The sequence below is a fragment of the Strongylocentrotus purpuratus genome, unplaced genomic scaffold (genome assembly GCF_000002235.5).
Source record: "Strongylocentrotus purpuratus isolate Spur 01 unplaced genomic scaffold, Spur_5.0 spur5_scaffold_19, whole genome shotgun sequence".
Classification (NCBI taxonomy): Eukaryota; Metazoa; Echinodermata; class Echinoidea; order Camarodonta; family Strongylocentrotidae; genus Strongylocentrotus; species Strongylocentrotus purpuratus.
In genome coordinates, this window is record NW_022145604.1 from 16,864,835 (window position 1) to 16,892,334 (window position 27,500).

Below are 27,500 nucleotides of genomic sequence, written 5' to 3' on the forward strand. Positions count from 1 at the left end.
TATGACATAAATATGTCATACAATCATTATCAAATCAACACATGCCTCGCACAGAAAATATTCTATTCAAAGACTATATATCACAGCCCAGATAACAATACGGCGTTGGGCCAACGTCGGCCACGGTCGGCAGGGTCGCAGTCGGCAAGCCAACGTTGGCTAATCGTTGGGCCATTGTCGCCATTTTTTACTGATAAATGGTGGCTATTGGTTGGCTCATTCGACGTTGGGCCAATGTTGGCTGAACGTTGGTCCATTGTCGCCATTTTCACTGATAAATGGTGGCTATTGGTTGGCTATTCGACGTTGGACCAATGTTGGCTGAACGTTGGTCCATTGTCGCCATTTTCACTGATAAATGGTGGCTATTGGTTGGCTATTCGACGTTGGGCCAATGTTGGCTGAACGTTGGTCCATTGTCGCCATTTTCACTGATAAATGGTGGCTATTGGTTGGCTATTCGACGTTGGGCCAATGTTGGCTGAACGTTGGTCCATTGTCGCCATTTTCACTGATAAATGGTGGCTTTGGGTTGGCTATTCGACGTTGGGCCAATGTTGGCTAAATGTTGGTCCATCGTCTCAATTATCACTGATAAATATTGGCTATTGGTTGGCTATTCGACGTTGGGCTAACGTTGGATCATTGTCGCAATTTTCACTGATAAATGTTGGCTTTTGGTTGGCTATTCGACGTTGGGCCAATGTTGGCTGAACGTTGGTCCATTGTCACCATTTTTACTGATAAATGGTGACTATTAGTTGGCTATTCGACGTTGGGCCAATGTTGGCTGAATGTTGGTCCATTGTCGCCATTTTCATTGATACATGGTGGCTATTGGTTGGCTATTCGACGTTGGTCCAATGTTGGCTGAACGTTGGTTAATTGTCGCCATTTTCACTGATAAATGGTGGCTATTGGTTGGCTATTCGACGTTGGGCCAATGTTGGCTGAACGTTGGTCCATTGTCGCCATTTTCACTGATAAATGGTGGCTTTGGGTTGGCTATTCGACGTTGTGCCAATGTTGGCTGAACGTTGGTCCATTGTCGCCATTTTCACTGATAAATGGTGGCTTTGGGTTGGCTATTCAACGTTGGGCCAATGTTGGCTAAATGTTGGTCCATCGTCTCAATTATCACTGATAAATGTTGGCTATTGGTTGGCTATTCGACGTTGGGCTAACGTCGGCTGAACGTTGGTCCATCGTCTCAATTTTAAATTTTAAATGTTGGCTTTTGGCTGGCCATTCGATGTTGGGCCAATGTTGGCTGAACGTTGGTCCGTCTCAATTATTACTGATAAATTGTGGCTGTTAATTGGCTATTTGACGTTTGGCTATTAACGTTGGCTCAATGTTGGTCCATCGTTTCAAATTTTACTGAGAAATGGTTGATATGTTGGCTAATATACGCGACGTTGGGCCAACCTTGGCTTAACGTTGGTCTATATCGTCTCCATCTTTACTGATAAATAGTGCATGTATATATTGGTTGGCTATATGACGTTGGGCCAACGTAGCAAATACGACCTAGTACCGCTACATCCGGGTAAAAAAAATTGCATGCGTGCGCATGCCCATGTGCTCTTGCAATTGCAACGTACGTCAGCCATATCCTGTCCATTTGTCTGGATCAGTTGCCGGGGAGTATCAACACTGCATGGTAAATGAATGATTTTCTTTCTCTTTCAACGTTATTTTTGTGAGCATGTCGCGTGAAACTGATAAATTGTATAGTGTGAGAACTCCCCGTCACAAAGCGAGGGAAATAGCATGAGAAATTGTTAAAGTAATCATTGATAATTCCCTGTCCAAATGAAAGTGAAAGTGAGTACGAGTACCGCTCGGCGTACGCTTAGCATGCACACCCGCTGCGTGCAATTGAAGTGTGAGTGATGGCTATGATGGCTATGATGGGGGCCGAAGTGTCGGCATCAGATGCATTGGGTGTTTGCCGTGATAAATGTTAATATGTTCCTGACCTAGAGTTAGACCTAGGTGATGTATTGATGCATCATGTTGCAGCGTCCAAGTCTGCCAAAATATGCAAGAACTTTGTATCAACACATTTAGTGGATTGTGAGTGTGATGTGAAAGAGGTAGCTGGTGGGAATTACCCTCATTTTGGCATTTGCAATCATTTAAAGTCGCAATTGGCCAAGAACCTCAATTTGATCAAATAGTAAATAGGAAAAACTATTGGGGGCGGGGGTAACACTGATCGATCCCATAATTTTCATTCACAATCTCAAATTCCAAATTCAAATTTGATTATTGCTGCATTTTTATTCTCATTTTCAAATTAGTTTTTATTGTTTATGCACATGTATATTAAATTGCTATAATTTGAACTGAAGGTAAATATTCTAATTATTTATTTTTAAAATTCTGACGTTCTTTACTAATACATTCAATTCTATATAGCTCTTCCAAATCCCAATACTTTTTTCTCCCATAATCCCTACAATTCTGAAATTTAAATATTAAATCCTGCATTTCATATCGTCAACTTCACAACAAATTCCAGATTCCTCTACCCGTTCAGATCCAGCTACCCCTACCTCGATCATCCAGAACAGCATCAACAGCACCAAGGACCCCTTCGACATCGACCCCATCAACCTCCAGAACACTGTCGACCCCAACGACCCCATTGACCTCAACATTCAGAAATATGGGTATGTCATTGCAATGACGACCTTCGTCATTGCCTTGTTTTCGTTCACATTCTGCCCCATTAATATTCTCCTCCTTTTCCTTGTTTTCCTTATCGTCCAAAAATCCCATTCGTTTTGCACATACTGCTTGTTATTCCTAGTTAGATGCTTTCCTCATGTCCTTTTCCTTTCAAATTTCATAGGCATAGTCTTTAACATCTCATCAAGGTCACTACATTCTTCGATTTTCGAAATCACTCATGCATAACCGTCCAGGCGCCATTTTGTCCGTTTCTGGTCCATTTTAAGGCCTTTCTTTCTTCCTTCCTATCTCCACTATCCTAGATCCTACAAACTTCTAACAAATTCCTCTAAATAGTCTAAGAGATGTTCTTTCATCTGCGATGTATAACCTGCCCTTCAAAATGCCATCTTCGTACCCAAAATTCAAATCTGAAACCGACTCCGTCAAAAGTCTCTCAAATTCTTGAAAAATTGACCCCTTAATAATCTAAAACTGCCATAACTTTCTCATATAAATTTCGTTTTGTATTTAAATCTCACAGTATCTTTATCTCATAATTGCACATAGCCATGCCAAATAATCACGCTCCAATTGCTTTGCAAAACATAAATAGCGCCCTCTAAAGTTCTGGGAATTGGCTTTCTCTCTGTGGCCGTATCTCCATAATGGCTTGGCAAACCCGTACCCTTTTTTGGATTTAGATACTTGAAGATATGCCCTTTCCAGCCATATACAAAATCATATACCCTATCACTGACCAAATTTGAGAAAATTGCCCTCCAAATTCGCCATTTTCAAGAAAATTGAGAAAAAACTTCAACTTGCTCTAAACCGGCGATCTTTATACCTACATCAATGAAACTTGGCACACACATGTATCCATATACGTGACAACTGTCTGTTAAGTTTAGTAAATTGTAATGCCCTCTTCGCCAAGTTATCGCCAAAAATGATGAATTTACTATGCTTTACGTAATAGCGCGTTTGATGCGTGCAGTACGTTTTGCGCAGATGACAATGGTTTCAAACTGACCGCACTGAAGTGCCCTTTCGAATGATACCAAGTATAGTATATGTTCACGCAGAAAATTGTGAGTAAATCGCATTTGAACAAGGGTACGCCGAGTTTCCGCCCTATTATAACACGTTTCGGCCATGAAGTCATTTTTTAAGACTGTTATTCGGTTGTGATAGTATGGGCGGCCGTTCGTGCCAAAGCACGCGTCGCAACATGTTCATCATGCACCCAGTCCTATTGGTTTTGTACGCAGTGCTTGCGAGCCCTTTCTACAATACCGCCCAGAAGTTATTGGGCATGTTTTTGCGGGGCGGGTTTTCCCCGATGGGTATTTCACGATAAAATCACGATAAAATATCGATGAAATACTGATAGAATCACGATAACAATCACGATAATTTGCACACTAGTGAATGATTTCCTCTATCGGGGGATGCGTGTAACCCGCCTAATCCCCCGATAGGCTATCGTGTTTCATGGTGCGCGTATTTGCAACTAGTCAAGTCATGTCCTCTGCAAAAATAAGCGCATGTCTTGCTCATCGCGCGCGCTAAGTCTTGATATGTATGATTTGTACGCGCAGTTCCGTATGTGTCTTTGTTTACGTCACAATAGAAAGTATTCACGAGTAAACATTACACACAGTTAAATACTAGTAAAAGCAGTCGCTAAATCACTGACACTGGGCGCGGATAAGCATCGGGTACTGATGCGGTGAAGCAACGAGTAGATCTAACTATATTCAAGTTGCAAAAACTTGCATGATTTGCATTCATTGAAATTATAATTGTGAGCACAATACCTTTCATTTTCACTGCCATATTTTCTGTTCGCCTACTCCAGATATGCGTATCTCATTCCACAACCATGAAAGTGGTGAATAAATTCAATTCAATTCAATTCAACCTCCACCAAATAAAATAAAAATATTCCCAAGATCGTCGCTTCAGAAAACACGCAGGCGATCAGATTCTTTCATTTGCCCTAACAGTATCACTGACAAGACTGCCGTAAGAAGGGTCTCCACCCCTAAAAAAGAAAACGTCCAATCATGGACATTCTTGCCTACTGGTCACGCGTAAAAGTTGCCAGGTGGACTAGTAACCAAGGTTACCAAAACACGCGTAAATAAACATTTTTAGTCGACGGCATTGGATGATTGATAAATAATAAAATCTGTAAAAATGGCATGGATCAATTACTGTAACTGTCTTCGGAGTGTGGATTAGACCAGAGTTGAATTAACAGGAAAACATGTAGGAGAGAGAGAGAGATAATTGAGAGGGAGGTAGTGTTGAGCTGGAGATAGATGAAGATATTATTCGAGAAGGAAAGGAGTTATGATCGAGGTCAGGATGGGGAAAAAAAACAAATAAAATGGATTATTATCTACTTAACAGGGTTGACTAAATATAAGTAGGCAAGACACCAATACGTTAGTCTATTTTCCGTACACCTTTCTACTTCCACTTCTTATTCATCGACACTAGACGAAAACGTTCATGGGTGGAGAAATGTTGGAGAGCAAGAGAGACGAGACGAAATCCCACTAATATCTTCACGAGGGGGGGGGGGGGGGGGGACTACACGTAATAGAGAGAGAGAGAGAGAGAAAGAAAAATGTTTGATGGGAGCGCAGGCTAGCGAAATCATACTAAGGGAGACATTTACGTACATTTACTTTTGAGAAATAAACAGTAGGATTATGTCTGCCACATGCGTTGAGAGCTGGCTCCCCTCGGCTGACACATCGTAAATAACAAAGATAACATTCAATGACATTTTTAACCGAAGATTGAAAACTAGGTCATTCACACTTCTTTTTCTTTTTATCATTTATAATTACTTTGTACGATGGCGATGTTAAAAAATAGGATGTTGGAAAGGAAGAAAAAAAGTTGGATCGTAGATTAAATGACATTGATTTGCAAAACTGGAACGATGAAGTTCATGAAGTTCATGTTTCAATTACAGAATTTTTAAACAGGTAATCGGTTTGGAAGAATATATGTTAAAGTTGGATTTCAGTGATAGAACATCTCTTTATAAATATCGATGTGGTAATACATGTAGTAAGCTGCCCTGCCGTCTGCACCTGACCGTCACTAAAGTCAGCCTCTAGAAATTGTAGAATTGTGTTCCATATGTGATCTCAAAGTACAAGATGATGCATTTCATTATGTTCTCGTATGTCCAGCCTTTGGCTTTGATTAACATTCGCAATTATTTGTTAAGAGATAGTTCGTCAATTTAAGATTAAGAATTAAAACAAACCTTTCAACCTTTTAGATTCATTCATGGTTTGCTGCTTTGCATTAGAATATGATATAGATTTTATTTTTAAAAGCAGACCCGTATCACTATCATTCGCGAAGTTGTGTTTTATTTTTGTGGACATTTTTACAATAATAGCTCCTGTTCTAGTCCCTCTAACGTTTATTCGCGCTAATAATATTTATAATTAATTTGCCTGATGTTGCATTCAATTCATTTATGGTTTGCTGCTTCGCAATCGGATATAAAATAAATGATAATTTTAAAAGCAAACTCGTATCATTGGCGACGCAGGGGGGGGGGGGGGGGGTGGAGGGGAGAAGAAAAGAAAAGGAAGGAGGGGAAAAGGAAGAAGAGTAAATCTAAAAATAAAATCAAATAGACAGACGAAACAAGCAGAGAACTTCATCAATCGGAAATTCTAATTTTTTCGCCAATGAATTGAATGTTTAAATGACAAGAGAGCTTGCGTACATTTCATATTGTGTTTCAAGTGTTTCTAAACAATGGGTTTGGAGTCAAGGTGTCTGGCAGCATGTGGTTATCTCAGAAGTTAGTATAAACAGATCATGTTCGCGCCGTAAGATCACGTGATCATAGTAGTGATGATTGAACCTTCGAGAGAAAACTATAAGCGCGAGCATTTTTTTAAATCTTTACCTCATCATCTTTTCTGTTTTTTTTATTTCTTTGTTTTACCTTTTCTCGAAATATAAATATGTGTATGTATTCCCTTCGCTTGTTCCTTACGGTTCAAGGAGAATTACCCCCTTGCACAATCACCCCCCCCCCTTTGTTTAATTCCTTGTTTTTCTTGCTATCAATTCGATCAATCATTTTTTTTTGTTTATCCTTATTTCTTACCATATGTAGATCTTTGTTAAGCCGTTATTATTTATTATTATTATTATCATTATCAATCATTCTTCTGGTTTATTCCTTCGTAAATGTGTTTTTCTTAGATTTCTTTCTATCATTTTATATTTTGTCCTCAATCCTCGTGTATTTCTTTGTTATTTCCTTATGTATTACTCCAATTTTGATTACGGGAGCTTGCCAACCCAGGTATGTGTACATGTATTTAGCTTGCATGCAAACTGAATGTCATAAAATGGAGATCGAGATCGAGGGGTTTTCCAATTCCGGGAATCCCTGAGCGCGCGCACTACATATCAAATTTCAACTACTTTGTGGACCACGAGGTACATTGGCTGATCGAGATCGCGTTGCTTTTGTTTTTGATAATACTGGTTTATGAAAAAGTCGTTTGCGGTATGTGGCAAAATTTGTAATGTGTAGGGACAGGGTCAACCGATTGGTATTATGAATGAATAAAATAATAATATTTTTTTTATTATTTGGAGTTACGGATCCTTTATTTATTCTGTTAACTTTCAATTCTCTATCTCTCTTAATTATCTTTGTCTGATATATTTCACCCTTCACTCCCTTCCCTCTTTCTTTTCTGTCCCTGCACGCTAACGGTAACGGTACCCCTCCGCCTCTTCTCTCCTCTTCCCTTAATTATTCACGCCTTCCTGAAAATCTCAACAACAACATACACATAATTCTTCTAGAAATAACAGCCGCATTTATCCATAAATTCTAAGACTCTACCCATATATTAGATCTGATATGTACATGTAATGATGAATACTCTCGATTAGACAGAAATAACCGTCTGATATGGGTCATTACTCTTTGATAAATCTTACATTTGTCAACATTCCTCATACACAGACGGTGACCCTTACGGCTCGCACGACGGGGGGGGGGGGGGGGGGGGTGAGCCTTTCTTTTCTTCCCGTTTTTCCTTATTTAGATCTAATTTTCCGATCAATAAATCGGACATAAGAAAGTATGTATATTTCTTAAAATTCTTACAATTTTAATCAAGTAATTGCAATGGCGAAATTTAGGCGAATTAGATCACGCGTTTATGAATATCAAAATATCACCGGGTCAAGCCGTGCTGACTCGTACGCACATGTAGGTATCGGACGTCCGGGGAAAAAAAAGAGCATTCATTAACTCAAATCAAGATGGCTGCACAACAAATAATGTTAACGACAAGTCTTTCTCGGATTAAACATAAGCGGAATAGCCGTCGATATTAGAGACTGAAGCTTTCGGTCTAACTTTTGATATACTCTCGGATCTCCTCTGCCATGATATGAGCTATCCCAAACATTCCTCCCCCCCCCCCCTCAAATAAAAAAAAAGATGTCGTATCGTGGGAAAGGCCAATTAGACACCTGGTTTTTGGTTTCTGCACTTCTCTCATCGGATAACTTTTCTCTCCGCATGCGCAATCCCAAACATTCCCCGTAGCACATTGTCTCGTGTATTTATGCATGGAATGAAAAGAGCATTCATTCACGCTTTTGTGATGTAATAATCAAGTGATTGTGACGTCAGTGGCAAGCGCGCATCGGTATGTTTGAGGATGCGCAGGCTCAGCAAGCGTATAAATACAGCATGCTGTGCGCAGTTCTATCGTGATAATAACAAACTAAGGAAATATCACGATATGCATCGGGGATTTAGCGAGTTGATCAAGTTGAGGAAAAAAATCATGATAGAGATGAATACAAATCACGATGTTTCTCACGATAAAAACACGATAAAACCCGTCTACAATCACGCTAACCTCCTATCGTGAAACACGATCCCGCATGCCCAATAACTTCTGGGCGGTATTGTATATGCCTTACTCTACTCCAATTCCCTTCAAAATTCGTAGGCGTAGTCTCTAGCATTCCTTCAAGGTCACTAAATTCTTCGTTCTCCGGAAACCCTCATGCGTGACCGTCCAGGCACCATTTTTTCCGTTTCGGGCCGTTTTGGTGACCTTTCTTTCGCCCTAACTATCTCCACTATCACAGAAGCTACAGACTTCTTACATATTGCTCTGGATAGTCCGAGAGTAGCTCCTTCGTTTGACACGTAGAAACATGGCGTCATTGCACGCACATCGTTGTGACACGATTGCATTTCTAGTTGCAATGACGAACCTTCGTCATTGCCTTGTTTTCGTTCACATTCTGCCCAATTAATATTCTCCTTTTCCTTATCCTTATCGTCCGGAAATCGCATTCGTTTTGCACGTAGTGCTTGTGATTCCTAGTAAGGTGCTTTCCTCATGTCCTTTTCCTTTCAAATTTCATAGGCATAGTCTCTAACATCTCATCAAGGTCACTACATTCTTCGATTTTGGAAATCACTCATGCATGACCGTCCAGGTGCCATTTTGTCCGTTTCTGGTCCATTTTAAGGCCTTTATATCTTCCTTCCTATCTCCACTATCCTAGATCCTACAAACTTGTAACAAATTCCTCTAGATAGTCTGAGAGATGTTCTTTCATCTGCGACATTTGACTTGACCTTCAAAATGCCATCTTCATACTCGAAATTCAAATCTAAAACCGACTCCGTCAAAAATCTCTCAAGTTCTTGAAAAATGGACCCCTAAATAATCTAAAACTGCCATAACTTTCTCATATAAATTCCGTTTTGTATTTAAATCTCACAGTATCTTTATCTCATAATTGCACATAGCCATGCCAAATTTCACGCTGCAATGGCTTTGCACAACATAAATAGCGCCCTCTAAAGTTCTGGGAATTGGCTTTCTGTCTGTGGCCGTATCTCCATAATGGCTTGGCAAACCCGTACCCTTTTTTGGATTTAGATACTTGAAGATATGCCCTTTCCAGCCATATACAAAATTATATACCCTATCACTGACCAAATTTGAGAAAATTGCCCTCCAAATTCGCCATTTTCAAGAAAATTGAGAAATAACTTCAACTTGCTCTAAAATGGCGATCGTTATACCTACATCAATGAAACTTTGCAGACATATGTATCCATATACGTGACAACTGTTTACTAAGTTTGGTAAAATTTGAATATGTCAGCGCAAAGTTATCGCCAAAAATGATAAATTTACTATGGATTACGTAATAGCGCGTTCAATGCGTGCAATACATTGCGCGCAGTTAACAATGGTGTCAAACTGACCGCAATGAAGTGCCCTTTCGGATGATACCAAGTATTATATATGTTCACACAGAAAATTGTGAGTAAATCGCATTTGAACAAAGATCACTACACGAATTCCGCCGAGATTCCGCCCGAACCTAACACGTTTCGGCTATGACGTCATTTTTTCAGACTGCTTTTCGCCCCTTAAACGTCCTTTTTTTTCCTTGAAAATTTGCAGTGACATGCCGAGTTCCAATACGCAGGGCACCTCTTGGCCGGATTTTTGAAATTGGTCAAGGGGACCATTTAAGACGCCATTTTGTCCTATACATCTATTTTACATCACGTGTTTCGATAGGATTATCATAGAAAAAAAGAGAGTAATTTACAATAACAACCATGAAATTCTCTTTCTAATGATACCAAATACGGCCCATAAAGAGACGTAAAGAGAGAGAGAGAAAAAACAATTTAACTCCGGTCATAGTACAGATCCTGCACGTTTTCCGCCCATTCATTACACGCATTGTCTATGGGGCATATCGGGTTCACGCTTTTGGCCCCGAACTTGATTGCAATGTCAAACATGCACCAAATCCCATTGGTTTGTGCACGCAGTGCTTGCGAGCCCTTTCTAGGTTCTTTCCCCTATTCCAATTTCTTTCAAACTTCGTAGGCATAGTACCATCCCATCAAGGTCACTGTTGATGCCTTTTCTTTCGCCCTACCTATCTCCAATATCACAGAAGCTACAGACTTCGTGCAAATTGCTCTGGATAGTCCGAGAGAAGCTCTTTCGTTTGACACGTAGAAACACGGCGTCATTGCACGCACATCGTTCTGACACGATTGCATTTCTAGTTTGGCATTGTATTCATTTTGTATTTAGTTATACATGTAGACAGGATAGCACTTCTTAGTATTCGTTATAGTTGTGCCCTGCACACAAAGTACAAATGTACTGGATTAATGTACGTTTGTGTAGGACATAGCTGCTAACGGATGCTAGTATCTTTTTCCTGATTATATTGAGAAACTGCATTGTGATCACTTACAAAACTATTCAACAACAACAAATCATGAAATACTGCTTATAGCAGTATTTTTTTGGAAACAATTCTGAATGCAGGGTGCCACAAAAAACAAAACACAGTCAATTGATTTGTTTCTTGTATAAGCAACTAACGATATAGCTTTGTGTTTTTGTTTCTACTTTGAAGCCCCTCGAGCTCTCTCAAGTATTGGGAGCTTACATAAATACAAAAAAAAAGTATTGGGAGCTTCACATTTCACTTCAATGTTATAATGATGTGAAAGAAAATGCCACTCTTCTTCAAACATTTGTCCTAAAAATTAGAAAGAATACAAACTTACTAAGGGTTTTGTGTTGTATGCAGAAAACGCAAATTTTGTATTCTTTCATCCATATTCTACTTCAAACACATTTGTTAGGGCAATATTCTATTTGCAGAAGTGTCCGGGTGTTAATGACATCCTCTTTTACATCATACCATTTAAGTGAGATTGTGCCATCTATTCTTTGGCTAATTTTGGGATCCAACACTTAAGAGGGGCTTTAAACTGTTATCAATCAAGCATCTCAACACTGAGCAAACAGATCTGTACTATCAATTGGTTCTTTCTATTGAAGAATATTACTGCCATTTTACCTCAAATGTATATTTCCTTTGTTAAGAAGAGTGTTTGATGCTATTCTAATTAAACAAGACAAAAATAAAAGAAATCCATTCCTTTCTAATTTCCATACGTCTGGATCATTCGCTCTAAAGTTTGAACGAAGTTATTTTCATGACAAAGTACTTCTATCCATGAAATTTCATCAAAACTAGGGAGGATGTGCCACTCAGGACTACTTCCCTTGAATGCCGTACTATTTGATTAATATCCGTACTATTTCAAGGTGATGTTTCCATGATCTGCTTTTAAATCTTGTTTGGTTTCTTTCTTCTTCTTTTTTTGCCGCAGATGTCGAAGTTGTACCACCACAAGCTAGACAAGATTTTGATTCCGACTAACCCATTCTTTAAAGGTCCATTGCCTCAGGAAATTAAAACTTTTATGTCTTGTATCAACACCCTTTTAAAGCAACATAATAACAATTGTTTCATAAATAAATGCCTCCTTATATTTTTTATAATTTTTTGAAAACCTCTCCAAGTTGCTCGTCTAATGGTGGACCCCGCCCCTTACAATTCTCAGAGTTCCTCGGAATGATTGACCAAAGGATTAGTGATGTTATATCAAGAACGATCTCCGCTTAGGCAAGCTACGGTGCTTGCTAGCCAGCTCTGCAGGCATTATGTTTTGTACACAAACATAAACAATAACTTTTGTTATTAAATAGTGTGCTATGCATCTTTACTTGTTATTTATTGTGGTGAAATTTCACTAATGGCCCAATTTTAAAAAGAGAGCTATGAGTCGAAGAAGGTCATAATTGATTTGAATGCCTGTATAACGTGTCAACTAAATGCATGCTATAAAGAATTTCAAAGGTAAGAAAAAAATGTTTCATATATCTAAGTGACTGAATGTTTTTCGTACTACCTTCTTCTCAATTTAAAGAAATATTGAAAGTGGTATATCAGAGTGAAGAAACTTGTGTTTTTCCCTTTACAAGCTCTGCTCTTTCTTACTTCACTTTCAAATTTCCTCTCTTGTTATATAAACATTTAGCGATTGCTTTACTTCACACATTCAAGCAATGTATACTATCCCTCCTAAAAAAAACAGTTTGTAGATGTGTTAACAATAGATATGGCGACGAAATGTATCAGCATCTCTGAAATGCCTAAGCATAAAAAATGTTGGCAATTTCTCTGAATTTTATTTTTTATTTTTTATGGAACATTGTTTACATTAATTGCCTAGTTCTTGGTATGCAAATGGTGGACACTTTATTAATTTCTTTATATTTTTGTGCTGTACATATGTAGAGGAATCTTGTCATAAGCAATCGTGTTCGTCTGCCAGAAAGTTTGTTTTGTTTTACTCGGGAAGTTGTGAGGATTGTTTATTATATTCGTACAATGAATTTCAGTATGTTATGTTGTGTTACGTGTAAGCGACAATTCATTTTATAACAGCTCCTATCGTCCTAGCATTCATTGATAGTAGGCCTATATTGTGACACATTGAGGTACCTTGAACTTGAAACTATGTTTACATCTTTTTCGAATTCAAACGAAAATACAAAAGAAAGATGTACAATAATTGTATTCACATTTACAACAGTTTGTTTATTACACATAAAATAAAGTATGTTTTATCACAAAATCAGTTTATTTTCCTTGTTCTTTTGTTTTGGAGGGAGGGGATGTATTCAGAGCAAATTCTAAGAAGCAAGATGGTGAACTTTTCATTAAAATGGGACAAATAAGTTGTTATCAAGTTTTGATAGTGATTAAAATGTACAAGATAATAGACATGATGAAATTAAAATAACATGTCCCTCTTGCTTCAATATTGTTATTATACATATCTTCCAGAGGGATCTATAGTCGAGTTCTATAATGAACTTTTCTCAAATTCAGTCTAATTTTGATGAAATTGTTACTATCTTCATTTTGTGGATTTTGCTCTGTTTATTTATTTAATCCAATCTTAAACTACTTGGCTTTTCCTTGTCACGTTGTGATGCATGTGTTTGAATGATTGTACATGTCCGATGTAGTATGATCTTGACGATGTTCTTATGAACGGACGACTGATGTTGGTGTGAATATGTTTTTGAGTTAGTGTTGGTAATGTCAGAAGGATGTTGGCATGAACTGGAAAGGGGAGGTACAACGTCGGCACATGGTGGGATACGGGTTGGCATAACGTTGCTTCTTCGTCGGCAAATGGTGGAGAAGAGGTTGGCATTACCTTGGTCTAGCATTGGCACATGGTGGAGGAGGGGTCGGCACTTGGTGGGAAAAGGGTTGGCATTATGTTAGGACAACGTCGGGGAGACGTCGGCACATAGTGTAAAAGGGGTTGGCATTACGTTGGTCCTACGTCAGGGAGACGTCGGCACATGGTGGAAAAGGGGTTGGCATTACGTTTGTCCTATGTCGGCATATGGTGGGATAGGGGTTGACATGACGTTGGTCATACGTCGGGGGGACGTTGGCCCGATGTTGGCTTAATGTCATTTCGTCACTGTCAAGCCAACGTTGGCCCGCCGGCAAGAAAGCTGTTGGCCCAACATCACATTGGCGACGGTGGCGCAACGTAACAGCCCACGACGTCGGCACATGGTGGGATAGGGGTTGGCATAACGTTGGTCCAATGTCGGAACTACGTCGGCACATGGTGGGATAGGGGTTGGAATAACGTTGGCCCTACGTCGTGGAGACGTTGGCACATGGTTGAAAAGGGGTTGGTATAACGTTGGGCCAATGTCGAGGAGACGTCGGCACATGGTGGGATAAGGGTTGGCATAACGTTTATCCAATGTCGGAACAACGTCGGCACATGGTGGGATAGGGGTTGGCATAACGTTGGTCATACGTCGGCACATGGTTAAAAAAGGGTTGGGACGACGTTGGTCCAATGTCGGAAAGATGTCGGCATACGGTGGAAAAGAGGTTGGCATAACGTTGGTTCAATGTCGGGAGGACATCGGCACATATGGTCGGATAGGGGTCGGCATAACGTTGGCCCGATGTTGGCTTAATGTCATTTTGTCACTGTCGGGCCAACGTTGGCCCGCCGGCAAGAAAGCCGTGGGCCCAACATCATGTTGGCGACGTTGGACCAACGTAACAGCTTACATTGGCCCCACGTTGGCGTAACGTCGTATTGTTATCTGGGAGTCACTCTATATCAACTAAAATAGAACCCCTCCGAAATAGCATCAAAGCAGAACTTTATAATTCATTTGCAAAAAGTGTAATGTCACCTCAACAATAGATTCCCAGTCTAATCTTGACCCATTTTTGATAGGGGGGGGGGGGGTGGAGCTCTATCACAGAATATTATAATAAGTCAATGTCAACACAAGTTTTCCTTTACTTCCTGTAAATTTTTGTACTTGCATTCAATGCACGTGCACGAGGCACATTTAATGCACAGTACCAGTATATACATCCTGTATAAGCTAGATCTTTGATTGTTCATTATAACCACACGTGTCAAATCATGAACAAACCGGGCACAATATCATCTTTCATATCATAAATATACACTTTGTTCCTCATAAAAGAAGTCAGATTATCCACTAATAGTTCCACACGAATGCGGTGTTCCACAGGCAAGACCAAACAATGTTTAATTGGTCCTAATTCTAATGAAATTTGACTGCACTATCACGCAATACAATTGATCGTATCACACAAAATGATAAACAGGCTGGCATATGTTGCGCAAGAGCGAGCTATAATGATGTCATAAAAATATGACGTCATATCAAGGGGTATGCAAATTAGGCAGTTTCATTCACATTTGTATACATGAATAAAAATGAGCTGATGTAACCGATTTTATGAAACTTGGAGTTTGTAAATAAAACTTATTGATTTCTATGAATATTCAAATAATTTTATTTCTAATATAAAAAATGAGCTGATATAGAAAACAGGTAAAAGTTTTTGCAACTCTTAATTCAAAAGGACCTTTTGTGAAAAGCTTTCATTGATTTCTACAGTACAATTAAATTTTATTAAAGTGCACTGTCAACAAAACATGACATTCTGTGTGTGGAATTGTTTTTCACAGTATAACTGAAAACACTTGATGTTTTAATTTTCTAAACAGAAGCACAATTATAGGCCTACTCATGTAAATTTTTCCTTTTCCCTGGGAGGACAAGAAATTATTTTTGTTGTTCCTCAGTAAATTATACTAAAAAAGTTAAAATAGAATCCATTTCACTGGGATAAATCCATTACAAACTAGTCGAAAATGATGCCTCCGCCATAAAGCAATTTTAATGAATTTGATTTGCATAAATTAGCATAATTGATAAAATAAGTAATTTTCAGCAAAATTATAGTGAGGTCTCTTCCTTTATGCAATTGCATAAATTAGCATAATTGATAAAATAAGCAATTTTCAGCAAAATAATAGTGAGGTCTCTTCTTTTGCGCAATTTCTCAAGACGCGTGCCAAATTTCGAGGCAATCGGCCCCTCCCCCCCCCCCCCCCAGTCAGGGAGGTGCTCAAAATAGCCCAGTTAAGTACGGGTTAAGTAACGGAACATATTTCAAGTGGTTCTTGACATATCATGACAAGTCCTATACATGTAGTCTGAATTTTTCAAGTTGACCTCTATGACCTTTGACATACATGTACTCCAAAATCTAATCTGATCGTTTTCCTATAGTGATATATATACTATCCTTAAGTTTGAAGTTTAAAATCTCAAATGGTTCTTGAGATATCGCGATAACGAGCTGAAGACATGGAATTTCACAAGTTGACCTCTGTGACCCTTGACCTACGTGCTCCAAAATCTAAACAGATCGTCTTCCTATGGTAATACATACTATCATTAAGTTTGAAGTGAAAATTCTCCAGTGGTTCTTGAGATATCGCGATAACGATCTCAATGTATGGAATTTCATAAGTTGACCTCTGTGACCCTTGACCTGTGACCTACGTGCTCCAAAATCTAATCAGATTGTCTTCCTATGGTGATACATACATGTACTATCATCAAGTTTGGAGTTTAAATCTCCAGTGGTTCTTGAGATATCATGATAACAATCTCAATGTATGGAATTTCATAAGTTGACCTCTGTGACCCTTGACCTTTGACCTACGTGCTCCAAAATCTAATCAGATTGTCTTCCTATGGTGATACACACTATCATTAAGTTTGAAGTTTAAAGCTCCAGTGGTTCTTGAGATATTATGATATGGTGATACATACTATCATTAAGTTTGAAGTGAAAATTCTCCAGTGGTTCTTGAGATATATCGCGATAACGATCTCAATGTATGGAATTTCATAAGTTGACCTCTGTGACCCTTGACCTTTGACCTACGTGCTCCAAAATCTAATCAGATTGTCTTCCTATGGTGATACACACTATCATTAAGTTTGAAGTTTAAAGCTCCAGTGGTTCTTGAGATATTATGATATGGTGATACATACTATCATTAAGTTTGAAGTGAAAATTCTCCAGTGGTTCTTGAGATATATCGCGATAACGATCTCAATGTATGGAATTTCATAAGTTGACCTCTGTGACCCTTGACCTTTGACCTACGTGCTCCAAAATCTAATCAGATTGTCTTCCTATGGTGATACACACTATCATTAAGTTTGAAGTTTAAATCTCCAGTGGTTCTTGAGATATTATGATAACAATCTCAATGTATGGAATTTCATAAGTTGACCTCTGTGACCCTTGACCTTTGACATACATGCTCCAAAATCTAATCAGATCGTCTTCCTATGGTGATACATACTATCCTTAAGTTTGAAGTTTTTACATCTCCAGTGGTTCTTGAGATCATGATAACAATCTCAATGTATGGAATTTCATAAGTTGACCTCTATGACCCTTGACCTTTGACCTACGTGCTCCAAAATGTAATCAGATTGTTTTCCTATAGTGATACACACTATCACTAAGTTTGAAGTTTAAATCTCCAGTGGTTCTTGAGATATCATGATAACAATCTCAATGTATGGAATTTCATAAGTTGACCTCTGTGACCCTTGACCTTTGACATACGTGCTCCAAAATCTAATCAGATCGTCTTCCTATGGTGATACATACTATCCTTAAGTTTGAAGTTTAAATCTCAAATGGTTCTTGAGATATCGCGCTAACAAACTCAATACAAGGAATTTCATAAGTTGACCTCTGTGACCTGTGACCTTTGACCTACATACTCCAAAATCTAATCAGATCGTCTTCCTATGCTGATAAATACTATTCCCGAGTCTTAAGTTTAAATCTTAAATGGTTCTTGAGATATTGTGATAACGGTCAAACGGAACAGGCGTACGGACGTACGGATGGACAACCCGAAAACATGATGCCTCCGGCACCACCTTCGGTGGCGGAGGCATAACAATTAGTGTTCATTCATGAAAATGGGTGAATGAGTATAAATGAGAGGGTCAAGCTGTCAATCTTGCTCATTAGAAAATAAAAAGGAGAAAGGGGGAATATCAGTGGGGGAGGGGGGGGGGGTGGAGTTGTATTTCTGTAGGCAAATTAGAAGGCTCTTTTTTCTGGTTGTAAACAAATAAGGCGAAAAATCAAAAATCAAAAATCATGTTTAGCATCCCCACCCACCCATCCTTTTTTGAGGCCACTTTCTTTTATACAAACATTTTTCATGAAGAAAACCCAGACACTCAACCCCCCCATCATACTATATCAACATGAATCTGCTAGCCCAAGGTTAAAACTACATTGTAGCCATATCACAACTAACAATCTAGGCCCTGGCTTAATAGCAAACCCATCCTTAAATGAAAGTATTGAATTGAAAGAAAGAAAAGTTGATTATAATTTATAGAGAATATACTAAAGATTGGTTTAGAAAAAAAAGAGTAGAAAATGAAAAGTAGAAAGAGAGGAGAATGATCGAAGACCATTAATATTCATGAGGTACAGTTTTAAGGTATGTTTTCATTTTAAACAGGAATTGTATTTTCCTGCGCTACAACGTATAGCAGGAAAATGTTGTATATGCGGATCCGTTTAATGATTACGTAATGGGAGTGGCGAGACGCCACGATTCCGCGAAGCGGGATGGTTTGAATAACTTAGGCAGGTGTAAGTTATTGTATTGAGAAGGAAAGGAATGTTCAGAAAGGCATAATAAGAGAGGGAAATGGGCGTGGTAGCCATTCTAGCTTTGTCAGACACTAGATACACGACACGACTACGGGGACCGAGCCAGGAGCGCCAGGAGCTTGTCCGCGGCGAAGTGAGGGATTCACAGAATACATTACTGGATAAATTAGAAACGCTTGTTTCAGATAAGCTTAATCATTTCCAGAAGGACATAAACGATTCACAAATGGCTATGAGCGAAGTACAGCTATCAAAGATGGAGGAAATAACCAACACGACGTACAAGTTTAAAAAGAAGGGAAACGAGGAGCAGTACAAGAGCAATACCAAGGTTTATCAGAAGTTGTCTGAAGCAGAATCTTTGCTGAAGAAAGACGCAGATTTGAGCAGAGCTTCTACGGCAGCACAGAACAAAATCGCCGAAGGTAAAGACATTTTAGAGCATAGGCAGAAAATCATCAAGCTTGCTGATCAATCACCTTTCGGATGGCTTACAGTTTCTGAATATGAAACCAATAGCCTCGCTCGGGATTCGGACGACGAGAAAAGAATCTGGAAGGCGGAGGCCAGAGCGAAACGCAAGATGAATCAAGCGCCTCGAAGGCTTCACGCAACCAGATACGTCCCTATCCAACAGATCGTCAACCAGCATCTCAGCAGTCTTCAAGGCCATGGTCAAATCCTAGCTCCAAGACAGAGGGATGGGATTTCAAGAGGAAAACGGGAGCATGCTTCGCCTGTGGTAAATTCGGGCATTGGAGGTTCGAATGCAGGGAGCTGGCATCAAGCAGAGAAGCAAGAAATGAAAAGATAAGTACAAATTCATTTGATATTCAGTTGAATGATATGAAGGTTTATAAGAGGAATGCATTTGCAGACAAGAATGACTCCACAGAGTCAAGGATAAATTCTGAAAAGAATTGCAAAGTTGTTACTCCGGTTGGAAGGCTTAAATCGGCAAAAGATAAATGGAAAGAAATCGGAACTAACGAATTCATATTGGATATCATTTCTGAAGGGTATAAAATACCATTCATAACTCGCCCCAAGAAAACCGAAAGTAAGAATAATAGGTCTGCTATTCAAAATGCAGAATTTGTAGGAAAGGAAATACAGAATCTAACAAGGAAAGGATGTGTTACTGAAGTTTTCCAAAAACCTGAAGTAATAAATCCACTGACAGTTGCAGGAAACAAAGAAAAACCGAGATTAGTTCTGGATTGTAGAAACATAAATCCACATCTTTTTAAGCAAAAGGTAAGATATGAAGGTGAGGATATAGCAAAGGAAATGATAGAAGAAGATGATTATATGTTCACTTTTGACTTGAAATCTGCTTACCATCATGTTGAGATATTCAGAGAACACAGAACCTATCTAGGTTTCTCTTGGGATTACGAAGATCAAAAAAGATATTTCATATTCAATGTTCTACCATTTGGTATTTCCACAGCAGGTTATATTTTCACAAAATTGACAAGACCTGTAATTGCTCATTGGAGATCGCAGGGAAATAATGTGATTATGTATTTGGATGATGGCTTGGTAATTTGCAAAGATAGGATGTCTGCTATTACACTAAGCAGACAGATCAGGGAAGAGTTAAAACAGTTGGGTTTTCTAATAGCGGAGGAAAAATGCAATTGGAATCCCACAACGAGACAGAGAGGGGAAGTTGAAGAAGAACATAGAGAATCTATTAGACAGGATGCAAAGTAATAACGACATAGTGCATGTGAAGGAATTGGCTAGAGTAGCAGGTCAAATTAGCTCAATGCACACCGCAATGGGTCAAATAGTTCAAATAAGAACAAGGAATATTTGTAACAGTCTGAACACGAAGGCCAGTTGGCAGGCACCGATAAAGGTCGGAAGAGAAGCAAAAGACGAATTGAAATTCTGGTTGCACCATGTTGAAAGAATAAACGGGATAGAGATAAAGAGGTTGCCGTTTGTCGCATATACCATGTTCGATGCTTCTGAAACAGGTTTCGGCGGATTTGTAGCCGAGAAAGAAGATTTAGAGCTTGTGGGCAGTTGGTCAAACGTAGAAGCCGTTAAGAGCTCCACTTGGAGAGAATTAGAAGCCATGAAACGAACTTTGTTTTCATTTGAAAGAGAACTGAAGGGGCAGAATGTTCAGTTGAACACAGACAATAAGAATGTTGTGTCTATACTAAAGAAGGGCAGTAAGAAGAGTGAATTGCAAGAACAGGCTATCAGTATTCATAATAAATGTGAATCTAGCAATATTACTGTAGATCCAGTATGGATAAGGAGAGAAACAAATTGCAAAGCTGATAATTTAAGTAGGAGAGGAGATAGTGATGATTGGTATATCACAGATGAGATATTCGGATACTTGGATTCGAAATGGGGTCCATATGATATCGATAGATTTGCTAACGAGTACAATGCTAAATGTACAAAATTCAACTCCAGATGGTGGTGTAGCCAAACAAACCGTATTGATGCTTTCAGCCAAAGTTGGAAGGAAGGCAGAAATTGGTGGGTGCCGCCACCAAGACTAGTCGGACAGACTATAGTAAAAATAATGAAGGAAAAAGCGCAAGGTACTCTCATTGTACCAGTTTGGAAATCTGCGCCTTTTTGGCCCAAAATAAGCCATAATGGGGAGTTTGTGCACTTTATTAGGGAAGTTGAATTTTTTGATTCTGGCATAACGAAGAAAGGAAGAGGAAATAACGGTATTTTTGGTAATCAGAGATACAGGTTCGGTATGTTTGCAATGGAAATTGCATTTTGATTTGTTTTTAATTTTTTCATACAGCACTAGGTGTAAGGACCGCCGTTAAGGAAGAGATGAAGCGAGCTCAAGTTACGTCATCAAAGTTCATCCAACTGGCAGAACAGATGTCATCGCATATCATTAAATCGAGAAGCGAAAACACAAACAAGAAGTATTTCGCAGCATTTAACCGATGGGATCTATTCATCAGTGCAGAAGGAGGGAATTCTCTTCCAGCTGAATCTATTCACGTCGCCCTATATGTGACTCATCTTATTGACAAAGGACATTCATCGAGTGTCATAGAAGGTGCTGTATACGCCATTAAGTGGGCTCATAGTCTTAGAGGGTTCAGGGATCCCAAAGACAATTGTTTTGTAAAGAATTTGTTGGAATCTGCCAAACGGCAATGCAAGAAAAAAGTAAACAAGAAAGATCCAGTTACTTCAGATCAAGTTAAAGAGCTATGTAAGAAGCATGTTCATACAGAGGACGCAATTTTGCTCAGAGACTTAACATTATTAATTTTGTGTTTCACGGGGTTTCTTAGATATGATGAAGCAAGATCTTTGAAGTGTAATGATGTGTCAATTTATGATGATTATATTTCTCTTAATATTGCTAAGAGTAAGACAGATCAGTATAGACAAGGTAATAGTGTAGTCATTAGTGCCGGTGTGACAGAAGCTTGTCCGGTCAAAATGGTAAAGAAGTATATCAATGTGGCTCGGATTTCTAATTTAGATTCCAATCATTTTTTCTTTAAACCGGCATACAGGTCTAAAGGAGTTAGTGCGCTTATAAGGAAAGACAAACCTTTAAGTTACACGACAGCTAGAGAGAGGGTAATTTCTTTGTTGAAAGAAGTATGTGGGGATGCAAATCTCGGATTGCATTCACTGAGGGCAGGTGGAGCCACTATGGTTGCTAATACATCAACTAAAGACAGATTGTGGAAAATACATGGTCGTTGGAAGACAGATAAAGCGAAGGATGGATATGTTGTAGATACATTAGATAATAAACTTGAGGTGACAAAATCCTTAATGCTTTAGGCATATTATGAATGTTTTCCATCATAGGAAACGTGTTTATTTTGAATGTGGAGTATGAATTGTCTTGGAAAAACAGATATAATGTCCGACAATATGTTTTTTTTTATTAAAGAAGAGTAATGAAAGAAAGGAAAGAGTAATCGTTATATGAATTCATGTAATACATTTTTTCTGCAAATAACGGTTAAGTGATTATGTTTTGTTAAATAATCAGAAAGGGATATTCGACAAAAAGGATATTCAAGAAAGATGATCATTTAAATCTTGAGACGGATTAAATTGGAATAGATTGTTAAATATTTTTTTGTTAAATTGTTCAGTGTGCTACAAGGAAATGCACCCGTTCTTTTTTACATCTAGGTCGGTCTGGCAGGCTTTTCCATAAAGATTGTTATTGATGTAATCTGTGAGTCATTAACTGAGTAATGAAGGATGAGAATATACTTGTATTTTCCTGCGGTACAACGTATAGCAGGAAAATGTTGTATATGCGGATCCGTTTAATGATTACGTAATGGGAGTGGCGAGACGCCACGATTCCGCGAAGCGGGATGGTTTGAATAACTTAGGCAGGTGTAAGTTATTGTATTGAGAAGGAAAGGAATGTTCAGAAAGGCATAATAAGAGAGGGAAATGGGCGTGGTAGCCATTCTAGCTTTGTCAGACACTAGATACACGACACAAATTTCAAGTGGAAATTTTAATACAGAACAATAGTTTGGTGTTTGTTTTTGTAGGAGGTTTAGAGATTCAAATAGATTATTTTTATTGGGACGATTTGCCATTAGGTTTTTCCAGAGCATTTGCCTTATTTAGTTTATCTCTGGTTTTTTCAACCTAGGGAATCGGTCCGGGCGTGGGGAAAAAATGCAAAGCCCCATGCAGGTCAGGGATCAAAATTAATATTTTATTCTATACAATGTCAGTATATATTGAGGTGTGAACGTTGACGATTGAGATTGAAATTATGCAATGTTAACAATATTTACACTTGATATTTTCAAAATCAAGAATGAGTTAAAAAATTGAAATTATTTTGATGTTCAAAATGATATAATAACAAAGATTGTTCATGATTGTTCAAAAAGATACAATTCGAATAAAAGCTGGCTTGGTCGGTCTGGCAGGCTTTTCCATAAAGATTGTTATTGATGTAATCTGTGAGTCATTAACTGAGTAATGAAGGATGAGAATATACTAAAAGTCTCTGCCAAGTGCACCTTAAGTTGAAGTATAAAAACAAACACTTTGAATAAATAACATATAAACATCATTTTAACAATTTGTTAATGTCAAAAGAGCTAAGCTATGCCAATCCAGCAATACATCCAAGTTTAATGCAAGTTATTTGTAACTCTAAAAGAAAATATGAAGATTGAAAAAAAATGTCATATTCACTATTACTATACAAAGCATCATATAAGTACAAAATTATGTATTGCGTGAAGAAAGAAGAAGGAAAAAAAAAATCTTTAATTGATTGACACTTAATTTTTTTTCCTATAATTTTTTCTTGCTATACTTTTTTTTTCTTTCTTTCTATACTTCTTTCTTGCTTTACCTTTTTTTTCTTGCAATACTATTGCTAAAATACTACGGAAGGACATTTAATCAATTTGTTTCCCATTCGGAATCCCTTTCATTGCTGGTTGGTAAGTGAAACCATTTCTTTTATTGTTCCACTAGCGAATGAGAGCGTGTGAGTACAGGAGACTAAATGTAGTTTTTCGTTTATTTTGCGTTGTTTACATTTAAATAATTTGGTAGATATACCTAGTATGCTATTTTATCTCGATACATCTTAATCATTTTGTTTGTGATTCGTATTGATTTCGTTGACCATTGACTGCATTAATTACATTAATCAATAACCATGACGTCTACACAAACGACTCCCACTACTCAACACAACCTCCGTCAAACTGACTTTTTACCGACTCGATTCTCTGGAACCCAAATTGACCGTGATGAAGTGACCGCTCATTTCATGACTTTTACGGACTATCTTGATGCCCAAGACATTGACATCGACGACACTGGAAACTTGACGACCATTCTAAAACTATTTAAACAGACTCTCCAGGGTCAAGCACGACTTTGGATAGATGGACTAACTTTTAACGACTTCAATGACCTGCGAAGTTCGTTTGTAAGACGGTTTAGTTCCGCTAAATCATCTTACACTCATGCGCGAGACTTCACGACTATGACGATGACTACGGAGGAGAGCGTGGAAGCGTTCCTCCAACGACTTCGACAGGCCGCAGCGCGTATAGGATACGCGGAAGCGCAAATAAGCCATCGACTACTTGACGCACTGCCGGACGAATGCCGCGCGACTATACTGATGTCGGCATCCACAACGAACCTCAACACGTTGACCGCTGATGACATCGCCGCGAAAGCGCAGCTGTTTTTGGAACTTAAGACAAACCCAACTAAGGCCAAAGAACTGACTTTCTCTGCCCAGTCAGAGATTGACGACATCAGAGAGCAAATCAACTCTCTGAAAATGACCACCATGACTGACGACAATCGACATGATCGAGGACGAGATCAACGTCGACGACCGTCAACTCCACGACAACGAAGCGCTGATCGCGGCGCTAGTCGTGATAGACAATACGATCAGAGCCGCGACAGACGCACAAATGACAGCTATGACAGACGAGGTAGGAGCCCCTATCGCCAAGACAATAGACGAAACGGACGACAACAATCACGACCACGACTCCCCGCACGACTCATTTGTAACTATTGCCAGATTCCAGGCCACGTTTGGCGGGAATGTAGGAAAAGATTGAGAAATATGGCTCGACCGCCACCACCTCCCCCACACAATTATTACGGACCTGCCTACAATAACGACCAACCATACTATCACCAACAACAACAACAACCTCGACATTCCCACCATCCTCGGCAATCACAACAACCACAATACCAACAACGCCCCCAGGATTTCTAAGAAGGGAGAGAGCCGATAGCGCTCATTGTTCTTTCTCCCGGACTACGTCTAAGTATAGGCCTGACAATGATATGACTTCGACTTATTTAGGAGTTGAAGAAGTAGACTTAAAACTGACAGAGAGAAACTTTACAAAGGGACGTCTACCAGATAGGAGGACTGCACTAGTACTATTTGACAGTGGTGCATCTAAATCAATCATTTCCGGGCGATTCGTGGAATCATCCCCCTCTCTATCTAAACTTGTACCAACCGAAGTAGCCCCTGTTCGATTCAAATTGGGTAACGGACAATTTTTGATTGCGGATAGAGCAGTGAAATTTCAACTAGTTATTCAGGGTCACAAATTCGAAATCACATCACTCATTGCAAGCAGCCTTGTTGGTGTAGATTTTCTTGGGAACCAACACCCTTTCTGATTTGGATGGAACACTTCACTTCAGGAATATAGGTTCAAGATCAAGTCCAAGAATATTTCTTTTGCACCTCCAACTACAGTGACAGTTGCCCCAGGTAACTCGACACTCCTAACTCTGCAAGGTAAGACCCCAGCTCACTTGCGTAACTCAGAGATTGTACTGACAGCTAACAAATACCTATCTCGACATTGCCCCACTACAAGTATTGTTTCCCTACATAAAGGAAGGACTCAGGTCCTGGTGACAAACTTGACTGACAGGCACATGACCTTTTCTAAGGGTAGACCCATTGCTTTCTTAGATACAACCAAACTTGTTAACGCAACACAAGAACTCCCTATGCACTGCTTAAACATGACTCTGAACTTGAAGGACAACATGTACACTGGACAAGATAATGTTCATAGAGACTCAGTCAGGCATGACAACCTTAAGGCGTATCCCCACCTTGACCCTAGTGACCCCATCGTCAATATGACAGAAGACGAGATAATACAGAAACATATTGACTTGACTGGGAGTATTCTGTCTCTGAAAGAAAGACAGGCAATCGTTCGTATTCTCATGCAGAATAGAGATGCATTTTCTCTATATGGCGAACTATCAAGTTGCCCGAACTTCGAAGTAGACATTGCACTGACTAACGACGAACCATTTTTCCTTTCGACCTTACTTTGCAACTGAGGCTGACAAGGCTAGGATAGAATATGAGCTAACCAAACTTGTCAAATTGGGAATTTTAGAAGTAGGACATCAATCATACACCTCACCTGTCCTCCTCCTTTCCAAAAAGAACACCTCCGAAAAGAGAGTTGTTACTGATTTTCGGTATCTCAATTCTAGAGTTAAATGAATTAATCATCCCTTCCCCCTACTTTCGGAAACCCTCAAACGAATTGGCAATGCTAACACAAAAGTCCTTAGTGTGATTGATTTGAAATCAGCTTTTCATTTTTATCCCCCTATCCAAATCAGCTCAAAAGTATACAGGCATTGCATCATACCATGGCGGGAAACATTACTTTTACAAACATTTGGCACAAGGCTTAAACGTTTCACCCGCTATCTTTCAGGCAAAAATTGACGATATTTTGGGTTCGATCCCCAATTCTAGGCAATTTTGCATAGCTCATCATGACGACATTATACTATTTAGCCAAGACAAGACCTCCCATCGATCCCACTTGATAGATGTACTAAAGGCCCTCTCTGCCAACGGACTGAAAGTCAGCCCGAAAAAGTGCAAGCTCTTCCGCACTGATGTTGATTATATGGGCCACCGAATCACTGTCAATAAGGTGGGAGAGGCATGTTTTTGACCCCTTCGTGACAGGTGTGCTGCCATCCATGGCATGCCCAAACCGAAGACCCCCAGACAAGTTAGGAGACTAGTGGGAGCAGTGAAATATGTTGCTGGATTTTTCCCCAATATACATGTACAATCTGTTCTCAAACCACTACACCAACTGACTAGAAAGAAAAGCAAATTCATCTGGACTGACGAACACGAGACTGCCTTTAACAAAGTTAAAGTGCTAATGACCAACCCTCCAGTATTACACATGCCCCAAAGTACAGGACAA

At 39.1% G+C, this 27,500-nt stretch overlaps 1 protein-coding gene across 1 annotated transcript; it reads left to right on the top strand.

The window, feature by feature from the left end:
• The first annotated feature begins 19,335 nt into the window (after window positions 1–19,335).
• Window positions 19,336–23,670, top strand: LOC115926073. The gene is made up of 2 exons (XM_030990440.1): window positions 19,336–19,536; window positions 21,521–23,670. Exon 2 carries the CDS (start codon window positions 21,550–21,552, stop codon window positions 22,528–22,530), a length of 981 nt encoding a protein of 326 aa, XP_030846300.1. The 5' UTR covers window positions 19,336–19,536; window positions 21,521–21,549; the 3' UTR covers window positions 22,531–23,670.
• The last annotated feature ends 3,830 nt before the right edge of the window (window positions 23,671–27,500 follow it).

Coding starts and splice junctions, on each gene's coding strand:
- LOC115926073 (XM_030990440.1), top strand. CDS start 21,550: ATGAAGCGAGCTCAAGTTACGTCATCAAAGTTCATCCAACTGGCAGAA.